The sequence below is a fragment of the Stegodyphus dumicola genome, chromosome 9 (assembly GCF_044657685.1).
Source record: "Stegodyphus dumicola isolate Sdum_Otavi_A_Nest chromosome 9, ASM4465768v1".
NCBI classification, from domain to species: Eukaryota; Metazoa; Arthropoda; class Arachnida; order Araneae; family Eresidae; genus Stegodyphus; species Stegodyphus dumicola.
The window spans coordinates 81630402-81644264 of NC_140776.1; the positions used below are offsets into that span (position 1 = coordinate 81630402).

The window sequence follows — 13863 nt, forward strand, 5'->3', positions numbered from 1 at the left end:
AATTTCTAAAGAACATGCAAGAAAACGACATTCTCGAGGCTTCAGTAATTCCTTGGGCATTTCCCATCATCTTAGTCAGAAAGAAATGGCGTTCATCTAGATTTTGCATTTGCTAGTTGAACGAAGTTACGAAAACAGATGCCTCTTCCTACAATTGATGACATTCTGGACACTGTGGAAGCATGTGGGTTTTGACATTTGATTTAAATAGTGGATATTGGCTGGTAGAAATAAACCATTATGACTGACAAAGACAGCATTTACTACTGGACAAGACCCAAAACAGTAAACCACCATTTAAAATTCTTCTATTCTATAACATTAAATTCAATTAATATTGTGTATGTATAATAATTTCTTTTCATAAAGTTAACAATTTACTGAAATGAAATAAAAAGATAATCTATTTCAACATTTTATTTTTATATAATACAAAAATAAGTAGATATACATTAAAGTTTGGTGGTACTTAAAATAAATAACATTGTACAAAATGAGATTCAAATCCACATAAAATATCTGGATAAAATGAAAGCAGGTACTTAAACACTACTATTTTTTATTTTAAGAGCTGTGTTCAGAATGTGTGGGTGATATGTGCATTGCTTCTTCTAATTTATTATAATAAGTTTTGAGCTGTTGTTCTTTGTCAGCAAAGGTCTGGTTTACAGCAGTATTTTTGTTTTGAATGTCATCTACAAAAGCTATCCATTCTTTTTTTCTGAGTGCTCTTCTTTGTTCCAAAAACTGTTTCTAAAAAATCAAAAATTGTTTATAAATAAATATACACATTATTATAAATTTAAGAATGAACTTTAAAATACTGAATGTACAGTAATAAAGAATAACAATATTAATTTGGTTTGATTAATAAAAGATTTGTACATTTTTATAAAATGCGATAGAAATTTTAAAGTTATATTTGATGACAGCTTTCACTATTTTATGACCAATGAAAATTATTGAATAAGATAAAAATACAGTTTAAATTAAATCTCTATACTGGGAAATGAATGCAGCAGCTTTAAAATTTAGTTATTAGTAATAATATTAACCGTACATTATAATAACTAGAATAAAAATGGTAATGTCTAATTTCTTTTCTTAGCCAAAAAGTCATTTTGCATCTTGATTTGTTGCAAGATAAATCTGGATCTATTTAAAACAATCCGATAATAATCTAAGAAACCATCACTGAAATTAGCTTACAGTGGGAAACCTTTAGGTTAGATAATAATGCTATTGCCAGGGAATGAGTTGTAATCACAAATGTAAGGAAAAAAATGAATATGAGAAAGCAAGCATCATATCAGCTGTTGAAAAAGGAATATAACTTATTGTATGAAATCATAACACAGAAAACTGGCAAATGGGACTCGATAAGCAGTAGTAAAATAATCAATGGCAGGAAGGCCCTTATTATTCTGTAAAGTTCAGTACTAGGCGCAGTGGCTAGTGCATTGCGCAGCAGCACCACAGGTCCAAGATTCGATCCTCCGGGCTGGGTAAGGTTGACTCAACCTTTCATCCCTTGAGAGGGTCGATAAAATGAGTACCAAGTTCGCTTGAAGACTAAACACTCGGGGGTCCTGCGACAAGCTGACCACTTGTTCAGGGTATATGTTTACACATCCTGGGGCCCACGGTTTAAAAAGCAGATATCAGCACACTGCCAGCCATAGCTCTAAGGGCTGTTTGTGCTGCCGAGTTTTAGAGCTCAATACATAATACTCTTTCATCATCAAATATTGCACAATAGATGCAATGTGATATAACTTATCTATTTAGCTGTTTCTGCTCTGAAGTACAACAAACAGTTTTATTTTAAGTTACTGCACTGTACTAGAAATAGTTTAACTATTTAAAATCTTTTAGTATTATTTAACTATTTGCCATAAAAATTTTAAAACTGTCTATTTTGTTCAATTTTTTTACTACTCAAGAAGAAATTTAACTTTTCGTTGTGTTTCCCAAAATCTCATTGCCTTTTATGCAACAATCATCAATCTTTGTTACTCCGATTTCAGTTTTTTTTTTTTTTCCTTAAAACATGATTCTTTTTTAATGAACAAAAAAAAAAAAAAAAAAAAAAAAAAGCTGAAGAATAAGTTATGTTTTTTATTGAATATAAATTTTTATGGTTTGTTCTAAATTATCATAATTCAGATAAATTCTGATTGAAAAATATGAACAATCTGCCTACATATTACAAGATACAAACAGTTTGTTCTTTATTGCACTCACCATTTTTATTTTAAATAATGATTTCATATTATTAAAGTGCATATTATAATACAATTTGACAATGAGATTACTTAAAATTCACAGAATAACTTTGTCTCCTTTCAAGTTTTTTAAAATAAACTAAATGGATAATGATATTATTAATTCAGCCATGTAAATTTCAAGTTTTTTATAAATACCACCTGCAGAGAACTATTGGGAAAAGAGAATTTTGAAATTGAATGATGTTTATATTATGTGGTGATGAACACATCCACTATGTTCTATATGTTACATTTATGTTAGTCTTTGTTTTTTCAATGTAAAACATTATTCTGCTATTTAAAAAAAATTAAACCTACAGCTTGTACCACTTGTCCAAAAATTTAAATTTTAGCTTGTATATTCACACACCAGTTGTAATCAATCTGTTAGTAAAACATTTTTGAAACAAAATACAAAAACTTTTCTAATATTAATTACATATTGATAACTTTAAAAAACAATAAGTATTTTATAATACTCAACTGAAATAGAAAATGATAAAATGAAAGACATGTTTTAATCATTTTATTATAATTTTTAAATAAACACACTATGAAACAAATCAGTTGCCAAAAAAAAGCTTAAAAGATTCAGGAGTACTTATGTATGAACAAAATATAACATACAATTGACGATATTTTTACAGATAAAAAAGAGTGATGACATAAGCTACTTATCGGATGCAAGTTGGAGATTTTGTTGACTTTTTAACTCTTTAACAGTTTGACCCGGATTTTCTCGTTCTTTTATGCAAGCTCCTTAACGGTTTCTCCTGTAATATTGTCATTTTAAATATCTCCTTCAAAACTGATTGACCTGTCTTTTTGTTAGACTTAAAAGAAACGTCAAAAACAGATAGCCCGTATTTTTGTCTCACTTTCACCCCCAAGTGCCTAAGGGGACAAGCGTCCCTCCAACCCTGATGACAATAGTTATTGAATGACCCTCAATAGCATGTGAAGTTTTACGATCAAGAACTCTTCTTGATGTTTTACAATAACGGCGACCTTACACTGGTTCTAAAGTAATAAGAAATTTGTTACCAGTTAGAAAGTTAATGGAAGAGGAAATAAGAATTTCTGTTTTACACGCTGTTTAAGAAATAAAAAAAATACAAAAAGGAGATTTTTTATAGAATAAGCTTTTATTTAGAACTCAAATGATTAATAAATTAAAAAAAAGAAAAGTAATTTAGCTATTGTTCTGATATCAGAAGGGATTCAGGAATGTATGTATGCACGTCATGTGCATGTGTCTGTATTTATATGTATGTAAACACATGTATACGTTCGTATGTATATATAGGTGCATACATGAACACATACATCCGTATATACCATGCATACATTTTTTAATCCGATCCTGATAACAGAAGAGTACCATGATTTATTATATAGATTAATAGGAATAAGAGATTAAATAATATTCTTTATGAAATTCATTTACAAATTTATATCATGAATAATAAAAAAAAAGTCGCACCCTATATATATTTTTGTCATTGGAAATCAACTGTTTGATTTCGTTATTCAAGTGTCTGCACTTTTACAATCCTTGATATAAATTGAATATTGTAAAGAAGTTTAATTAATCTCTTGTTTCCATTAAAGTATGCCATAAATTATTTTTTGGCTTTGGCTTATTAAGAATTTTATTAGTTTCGAATAAAAGCTTATGTTATAAAACTTTTTAAATTTTTATCTTCTTAATCTTAATAACTTATTTTCAATTGAAAAATCATTTACAAAAATGAATAATTTTTTTTTTTTTTACTTCCAATAAATGCCTCAAATAATCGAAAACATTTTCTGACTTTTCACTCAGAAATCAGAAGTTACGTTAAAAATATCATACAAATTTCAATTAAAAGAATATTTTACGTCAGTGCAAACATTAATTAAATTTTAAAAAAATTAATGGAATTTTATAAAATTTGTTTTACCATATTGTATTATCCGCAGTCAATATGCTTACAAAATTTGAACTCGATAGCTTATCAGGAAGTAGTATAAAAGTCTTCTGTTCATAGCCCCAAATACCACGAGTAAACTAAGTATGTGCTACTTCTTTTCAGAAATATTATGCTGTTTGAAAGAGGTCATCGGAAGAAATTTCGCATATTTTTAATTATTTATATATCTACTTATACTTCGTGCATTTTGCGGCAATTATTTCATTTAAAACAGTTTTTTGCCTCTCCCACATTTATTGATCTTATCACCACTCTGATGAATCTCGAAGGCTCTGAAAAACCAAACTTTGAGTAGGTTCTCATAAATTTAAATTGATAAATACTGTAAAAACACAACTGTTCTTATATGAGTAGAATTTATCGCCCGATGGAAAGGTTTTGCTAGATTGCTTTAGTAATCGGTAGAGTTTTATACTGATTTTAGGTTCTTTTTTCTTAATTTTCAGTTGTTGTTGCCTTACCATCAACCTCTCGAGAGGACTTTTGTCTCGCTGAATATTTAGAGTGTTCTGATGCTGCACGGACACTATACATTTACAAACATTCATCCTTCTCCGGGATTCGAGCTGGGTCCTTCGATACGGCAGTCAGCGACGCTAACCACTATACCAGCTGGGCTGCAATTTTCAGTTGTTCATGAGTCCATTAAAAAGCTCTGCTGCTTAAAATGTCAATTGCTTAAAAATATTTGCAGTCTAAAGCAAATTGGATATTTATATGTTTTTATCTTAATGTGTCTTTACAAAGATAGAATAATAGCTGTCAATACAGACGGGTTTAATGTATTTGGACTACGGCGAAGCATGCAATTATTTATCTGCCCAAGAGGAAGGAAACTTTTTAAGAGGATGTGACTTATATTCTCGTTCCACTTGTAAAAAAAGGCAAGAAAACTTCAATGCAACCAGCTCGTTGGCCAGGATTTGAACCCGTGTCGAGCTAGCTGTGCTTAGCGATTTTAGATGCTCTGCCAGTGGGAATCCAGAGACTTATTTAAAATCTTGTTTCGAAATCTTCTACCCTAATTTAGTGTGATAGTTGTCGTAGTATGAAGGTTAGGGTTATTTAAATATAACAAAGCATACAAGAGCTATGGGCCTTCGTGGAGCCCTTTCAGTGGGAAACTGGGTTACACATGTAAAAACCACGAAAAACAAACAGGCAGGAATTTGAAATCTAAAACAAATAAGATAGAAAACAGCGCTTTTCGGGGGAGCTGTATTCAGTATATGAAATTTATTTAAAATAAGCTGTAAGCTTTAAGTACACTTTTTGTACAAGCAAATAGTAGTTTGCCTATGCTAACTGCCCCAGTGAATTGGCTGCCTCACTATCGGTGGGAAAAAAGAAAGTAGTTTAGCTTTCGTATGTAACTAACATGCTGACCAGCCGCTCACCCTGTATCATTCTCTATTAATTCATTAAATAAAGACTGGATACGAAATGAGCAAATACATTTTGAAAGTTAAAATATATATATATTTTACAATTCATTTAACTGAAACCGTAAGAATCAAAAGGGATTTTTGTGCGTGTCTGCTTTATGCATTTAATGTATAAAATGCGAAAAAGTGAGAAAATCCATCCAACACAGAGAAATAATTCTTTCTAGTCTGTGGTAAGATTGTACCAAATTCATTTAAACTTCTGTTTAAATTTGAAATGCTATCTCTCAAATCAACGAAGGAATACATTTTTGGTTTTAAATTCCACATTAGTAGCAACTGTATAATAGCTAAACTTACCAAAATATTTGTAGAAAACCACCAAAATTCTAGAAATTGCTATAAAATTCCGAAAAACATTAGAAAGATTGCCAATTCCATGCTGAAAAGATCAAGTTTTTACGAGGATGAGCTTGACTGTTAATGAACAACTTGTGGAAAAAATTCAGCGCTAAAATATAAATATGTATGCCAAATTTTCCAAAAATTCCTGAAAAATATTGTACTCTCATCGTAAATATATATGGACTTATAATGTGATGAAAGCTGAGTCAGTAAAAGAATGGATTAAAATTTAATTTCCCAAAATAAATTGGCCTACTAAAACTAAATAAAATAGATAAGTAAATAGTAAAAAAATTGTGTAACAAAATAAGTAATGATCTTTCTTAAAATACTGCCCAATAAAACATGTTGAATAATTGTAAATTTACAAGCTTGGAAGCTAAAATTCTAAAAAGATTTCGGAAAATTCGGACATCATATATTAAATGAAACAAGTCTAAAAGCTACAAGTACAAAGAAAGAGGAGAGACGAAACTAAATGCAACAAGTACTTCTTGCCATTCAATAGCAGGGAGGCAAATTTTATGGCTTATCCATCACACTAAGGGGAAGCAAACATACTGCCCTAGGTTGGGCCATCTTAGGGAGATTTTAGAAAATAAAAGCGATTCTTTTTTGGAGGGGTTTGTTGACTAACAACACGGCCATTTTCAAAGCATTTCGTTCCGAGGGGCAGGCTCGTTAATGGGTTAAAGAGATTGCTAAACTATTGATATTTATCTTAAGTCAGTAAACATTATCAGCATATCAAAAGGATTAAAACAAATTTTAATTATTTAATAAAATTCCCCTGTGAACATGGGTGCTTTCCATGTATGGAGCAGTCTGTTTTCGTTAAAAAATAATCAGCGAATTGCACAAATTAAGCACTGCACACTTAACTTGCAACAAAAGGATGTATTCCTGATGAAACATTACCACAGTTTCTTTCATTACCAACAAACTCCCTGAGTACATATTTTAAAATTGAGTTTAAGGCCAAAATATTACAATTTAAAAAAAGTATTGGAACTTGAAGTACAACAGAAAGAATGCATATAAAAATGATGACATTGTTTGACTGAAGAACAGTTATGAGCATAGTTGCCTGAAATACTGTTATCTGTATAATTGCCAGAGTTTCGCATCTACTGAAAATTTGGATATTTCTACTAAGGTGGTTATGCTAACACAAGTACTGAGTCAGGAATGTTTTGCAGTCATTATAACTTCAAAATATTTAAATAGTATTTTTATGTTTCAGTTTATTTTTTCTATTTAATATCTATTTATCTTTTGGGGTTAAGTACCAATTTTACTTACCTTTTTATCAGTTTCTTCTCTTTCAATTATATTATTACACATTCTTAATGCAACTTCAACTGAAATTAAAATATGAATATTTATTAGAAAATTGTAAGCAGATTTAGGACCTATTAAATTTGAATACATTTAATTAGCATTTAATATATAGTTAGCATATAAAGAAATGTAAGAAATACTCCAAGTTATCACTGTTTATCAAATCATATTTTAGCAATAATAACTTTATATAGTAAAAGCATCATTAAAAAAATTCCTTATTTTAAATATTTTTTAAGATATTTCTATCTAAGTTATCTATCTAAGTTAAAAAATCTAATATTTCTATCTAAGTTAAAAAAGGCAGTCTTTTATTTTATTCTATCTTCTATCTATTTATTCTATTATTAACTTTTGAAATGATAAGTACTAAAACTTATCTTGATGTTGCGGGGAATATGAAAGACGCTGCTTAATGTGATCATGGTAAATGTTATCATAAGGTTCTGAATTACAACAATCTCATCTATTTGGACATGAAAAATAATCATCATGATCCACAAGCGAGTAAGTACTATCAACATATTATAGAATAATTTTTTTTAATGAAAGTAAATTCAGCAAATGAAGTCATGATAAATTTTAATAATTGTCTAGCTGAGAAATATCGACAAGGGATTAAGATGCTAAACTGCTTGGTTTTGATTTTAGTCAAACATTTAAAATTGGGAAAAAAAAGCATCTTTTTATTTAGCTTAATATAGATTTTGAATAACTCTCTTGATTTGAGGGTGATCAGATACGTCTCTCCTGTTCTTCAGGGGTAAAAAAAAAAAAAAAAAAAAAAAAAAAAAAAAAAAAAAAATTCTGAAGAATTCCTGTCCCCTAAAAACATTTATGCCAAACCTTTTTTTCGTCTAATTAAAATTTATACTGATATTGTTCTCTTTCAATTTCATTAAACCACCCACAAAGAAAGGAATCTGTTTTCCAAATTTTATGAAGGTCTGCTGGACTAACGAGTTCAATGAAGCTTGATTTCTAGATAAATTTGCTTTTATGAGACAAAAGATCCTTTTTATTTTATTTAAAGCTTTACTTTTTTATTCTGTTCAATCATTTTTGTAACTCAAAGTCACTTTCCTTCATTTAAAAAAACTTCAAAATTATAAAGACTAGTAAAAGGCGTAATGATTTGAGTCTAAGAAGAAAAGTAGATTCATTATACTGCTTTGACTTACACCTCAATTAATGGAACATTGTACTTCAGTTAATTTTTTATTAACTTTTCTTATGCAAGGCCTTAAAGAAATGTTAAAGATTTCTTTACAAATCAAATCAAAATAAAATATGAAACAAGTGCATAGCAAAGAACGATACAATGTTGAGAAAGCATTGAAGGTCTGGTTTACAGAAGTTTGTGAAAAGATGTGATATTCAGTGGTCCACAGAAAGCTGAAGAATTAATTACAGAACAGGGGAACATGATTTTATAGCAAAATATGATTCGCTTTGCTGATGAAAGATAACATTGTTTGCAAATTCATTAATAGTGTTTATCTTAATATAAAAAAGTTAATTCTTAGTAACTGGAAAAATAAAAAAAAAAAAAAAAGAGAGAGTCTGGGCTATAGATATAATTCAAAGCATTGATGATGGCAATAATTTTTAATGAATGACTTCTGAATAGGATAAATTGAAGAATGATATCTTTCTTTATATTAACAACTGCACAGTACATAATTTAAAAATATCTCTCAAAAGCGTATTATAGTTGCATATTTAACAATACCAATACCACAAGTCAACCATATGATCAATGGATAATTGGAGTGATGAAAGAATGCTATTGCCATGAGATGAGTTTTAGAATCTTTTATAATATAAATGATATGAACAGTGGCGTAACTAGAACTCTTGGACCCCTATGCAAAAAATTTTCCTGGGCCCTCCTTCAATAAATTTAATGTGCTTAAAAATAAAAATTTCAATTAAAATTTTTAAAAAGTTAAAAAAAATCAAGGATTTCACGAGCCAGTGTCTTTATGATGAATTTTATTACATCTGGATTATTTGTTAAAAAATAAAAGCACATCCTTAGGGAACCAGTTGAAAGGTACGTAACACGAAGAAAGAATAAAAAGGAAAATATTTTCCCTTGATCAACTGTGAAATTTGCTTTAGTCTGGGTATTTGATATCAGATGATTTTAAGCAGTTATTTAAGACTTTTTGTGTGCATGCGAGAGACAGACTTTTCTCTCCTTTCACTGAGATACATACTGATAATAAATGAATAAGTCTATATAAAAAAAGGAACATGTCATGTAAAGTATAGCATTAAGAAAAGTAAGAAAGCTTAGTTTTACGGAGATTTTTATATAAAATCCAAGAGGTTTTACATACAAATAAATTTTGAATTTTTATATAAAATCTGCACCAATCTAAGTTTTTTAGCTTAATTTAGCAAACTTAAATAACTGGTTATATTATAAAGCATTGAAAACAATATATTCTGTGAATATAGAGAATAGAAGAGAAACACGCCGAGTGAAACAAAATTAGTAACACAATAACCTTAAGTTTGGTGTAGGTTTATGTTAAGATCTCAAACAATTTCTAGGGCAAGCAGGTTTAGGTCCCTCTTCGTCAGAAGTAAAGAAATCTACAAGACTGAAGAATAGTCAGATTTTTCAATTGTGCCAAAATACGTGTAAATATTTATTTTTGAATGTTTTTTTTTACCAGGGTAACAACTTTTATTTTATAATACAGTGAAACGTCGGACTTCGGCGATTCCGGATTATCGATTTTTCCGGATTATAGATCATCAGTTTAAATCTGGTAAGATGGCATGCAGAAATTATAAAATTAAAAATATGAAACCGTAATTTATGAAATAAAGAACAATTATGATCTTAAAGGGTATCAAAATTTACAAAAAAAAAAAAAAAAAAAAAAAAAAAAAAAAAGCTTAATATTTATTTGTTTACTTTATTAAACATTTCTTTCAATGTAAGTTGCTTCGTTTCATGTGATAATACTTTCTCTTTAATTCTATTAAACAGACATAATTTCTTGTTTAGTTACAAAGTTCCGCTGTTCAAGTCCTATAATTGCTGTGTTGAGAATACCGACTAATTTGTCAATCGAAATGTTTTTGTTTTCAATAACCTCTGGGTCACTTTCTTCACTATCGGAAGCGAATTATAATGACGAGGAACTTGATTTAAATCATATCAAAGACAGAGTACATCGAGCTGAAATACTACACTTAGTAAGGAATTATAAGCCAAATAAAATAAAAACATCTGCCCTGAAGATAAGGATAGTGCTGACAGATCAACTTCCAATCCACGGTGTGAAATCGATAAACAGATTTCGGATTTCAAAACATACTTTCGCTTTGTAGATACAAATTACATATTAGTAAATATATATCGGAAATTCTATTTGACATAATCAAAAGTTCAAGCTTACTTTTATGAAATTGCTCTAACAGTCTGCAAAAAATAATAAGCCGGATCCAATTCGAAGATTAAGGAACAACGTAATCTGCAACATTAACTGAATTAGATAATTTTAGCTTAGCTTATACCTCCGTTACATATTAAACGCGCATGCGCACAAACATATTCGCAGCCGTAAAGGTCTTACGCGCACTCTTAAATGCCTGTGCGCATGTGTGAACGTGACGCATGTGCAGAAAGTTTGTAGCTTTGAGGTCCGGATTATAGATCATTCTGGATTATGGGTGTCCGAATTAACGACTTTTGACTGTATTTCACATATATAATTAATTTATGGTCAACTGAAATATCTGTTGACTCATCTATCATTAAAGAAATATAGGGACTTTGCGAAACATCCTCATCCAAATTTGATTCTAATACTTCCGAAATAGCTTTCGTTATGTCTGTAACTGAATTTGAGAAAAATTCAAGTGAGTTATTTTCACAGTCTTATTTCCACAGGATTTCATAAGCATCATTAAAGGCTTAAATTTCGTTAAAAAAAGTTCTTCTTTTCCAATAGTGTAAACAGTTTTAAACACTGCCAAATCGCTATCTGTTGCTGTAGATTTTTCCTTTTCGATGATATTTTTAAGAGCTTTAACATCTTTCTTGGCATTTAAAGAAAGCCTGTGTAGCCATAGTTTTTTCGTGGCGAGACAGAGTACTTCTTTGGAAACATGATGAACCCATCACACCCACGCCATTCTTCATATTGGCAGATTGACATGTTTCACAAAACATTTTATTTTCCTCTTTATTGAAGAGAGCCCAAGGAAATTCTTTAAGCCACTTACTTAAAAAATTATCATGTTTAGAAGTTTCTTCTGGTTGTTTATCAATCTTTGGGTTCTTAGCTGACGGTTCTGAGCTGATTGACACTTGGCTTGATGACTTTTTTATAAAAAAACTCCTTGATGGATTTAGAACTCATATTTAAATATTTAAATTAATTTTTCTCCTGGAATAATTGCTTCGGTCTCAAGGGGACCACCCTTATTGAATTAAACAGTTTTAAAAAATTAGTTAGAAACTAAAAAATATTTTTGATGTGCTTCTCCTAAAAGCTGATAGATCATTCCGGATTATGGGTGTCCGAATTAACAACTTTTGACTGTATTAGCTATAATTTTATAAAAGCTCCTTGCCTTCATTTCCAAAAACTCTCAAACATAGTCAGAAAGATCAATTTCTTTAGGTGTATCTTGCTCTACAGAAATTAGAGCAAGATTTATCAGCCTCGTCTCCATCATAGAAGATCTTAAACAAGTTTGTATGTATTTTAATTTTGAAAAAATATCTCTCTCCACTTGCAACTGTTATAGGAAAGGACAGCAAATTTCGAAGTTCCACTCCAGTATATTTGGGAAACATTCAAGATTTTATACATATTCTAAAATGACAAGGGGCTCCGCTCCAGGAACAATGTATTTCGACAGATTTTCCAGTTCATCACAAAGTTCCGAAGCGTTTAGATTACTCGAATGTTTATTTGTAAGTTCCAATTTCTAGTCTTTGTGTCTATTCAAAAGTTCTCTAAAAGATGTTTGAGGGTTCCTACGCCGTACAGGAAACTGTACCGTAGTATGCTCCATATTCCCGAGTAAGTTCAAATCTTTCTTCTACAGAACGAATAGCAATGTCTAACGTGTAGAAACACAATTCTACTTTAAATTCCTCTTCCAACACTGTATGTTTTCATATGAAGCCTCGTACCCAAACAATCTACGTCGCCTTAGGGTATGATGGACTGGCTAAAAAAGGGTAGATTTCTAACGTTTCTGCCATTTACTTTTCTTTGGAGATGAAATCTATTAAATTATTATTTAAATTATTAAATTATTATTATCACTTCTACACTAAATATGTTTTCTCATTCTGCAGAGCTCCGACAGCTGACTGCAGATTCGTCTTTATACTTTGCAGAATTTACTCGCGTGGTTTACATGAATGAGTATATCATGCCAAATAGCAAATGAGACGAGAAATTTTAAATTTTGTCTGCCAAGGATGGCGCCGAATGCCATAAGAAACTAGAATAAATATTTTTAGCAAGCTATAATAGTACAGAATAAATTTAAAAAAATTAAAATGTAAACAATGATTTGTGTTAATTTTTATTTACTTTTTATTTAAAACTTAAAAAAATTTTGCAAAATTTGTAAAAAAATAGTTCTTTCTGTAGCGTTATTTTATTGGCAATAAAACACTGAATAAGATGAAAATAAAAGAATAAGAGCAACTAACTTAAAAAATTTCCATTTAATTAACCAAACAGACAAAATATTCTGCTTCTGTGCTATGATTGGGGGGGGGAGCGCCATATAAGTTATCCATGAAATAAATAAATAATGAGAAGGAAATGAATAATCAAGCTAGAAACAAGAAAAGTTTAAAGCCAATGAGAAACTTACTGCAAGTAAACGGCTAGAGGGGCAAAATTAGTTCATACAAAATTTACAAAAAAATCTGAAAGCTTTCAGGTTTTACGTTACGCCCAAAGGGGCATTTTTTTAAAAGTTTCGTGTGCTACTTTTATTTATTAAATATCATGTTCTTCCCGCTTAAACCATTAAATTAAATTCAAGAGCAATATTGCATGAGCATATCTTTAGAATTTCCGATACACAGTTTCGCGCACTAGCGATAATTTTTTTTTCCCATACAAAATTTCCATTGCTCGCTTTGAAATCGTAGAGTTTCTTAATCAAAAACACGTTAAAGAGTTATAAAATATGAAATCGATAATAAAAACAAATTTCAAATTCCAAATTCTTGTTTCCATATGCCCATATTTGGTGCAAGATTACATGATTCAAAATTGGATGGCTCTAGGTACCATTGTTTTACCCCAATGCAAGAAATATAGATACGTTTATTCAGATTTTTCATTATTTAATTTCTTTAAATATAACACAGGGCTGTAATATTTAGTGGCAACAATTTGAAAAGTGAAATGATATTTATAGTGAACCAACGCAAAATGCCAAAACGAAATTAATAGCCTTTTTGGGCTAAAAATTTAGAACTTTTAGTGTGAA

At 29.9% G+C, this 13863-nt stretch overlaps 1 protein-coding gene across 2 annotated transcripts in view; it reads right to left on the reverse strand.

Moving 5' to 3' along the window:
• Positions 1–402: 402 nt before the first annotated feature.
• The window catches only part of LOC118194597 (biogenesis of lysosome-related organelles complex 1 subunit 5-like), a 44187-nt gene continuing 30726 nt past the window's right edge, over positions 403–13863 (reverse strand). For both annotated transcript variants that reach the window (XM_085823684.1, XM_085823683.1), the window contains exons 4-5: positions 7333–7391; positions 403–753 (exon numbers count right to left, since the gene is read on the reverse strand). In XM_085823684.1, the coding sequence (XP_085679810.1) occupies positions 565–753; positions 7333–7391 (248 nt within the window). In that variant the 3' untranslated portion in view covers positions 403–564. The remainder of the gene's footprint in view (positions 754–7332; positions 7392–13863) is intronic.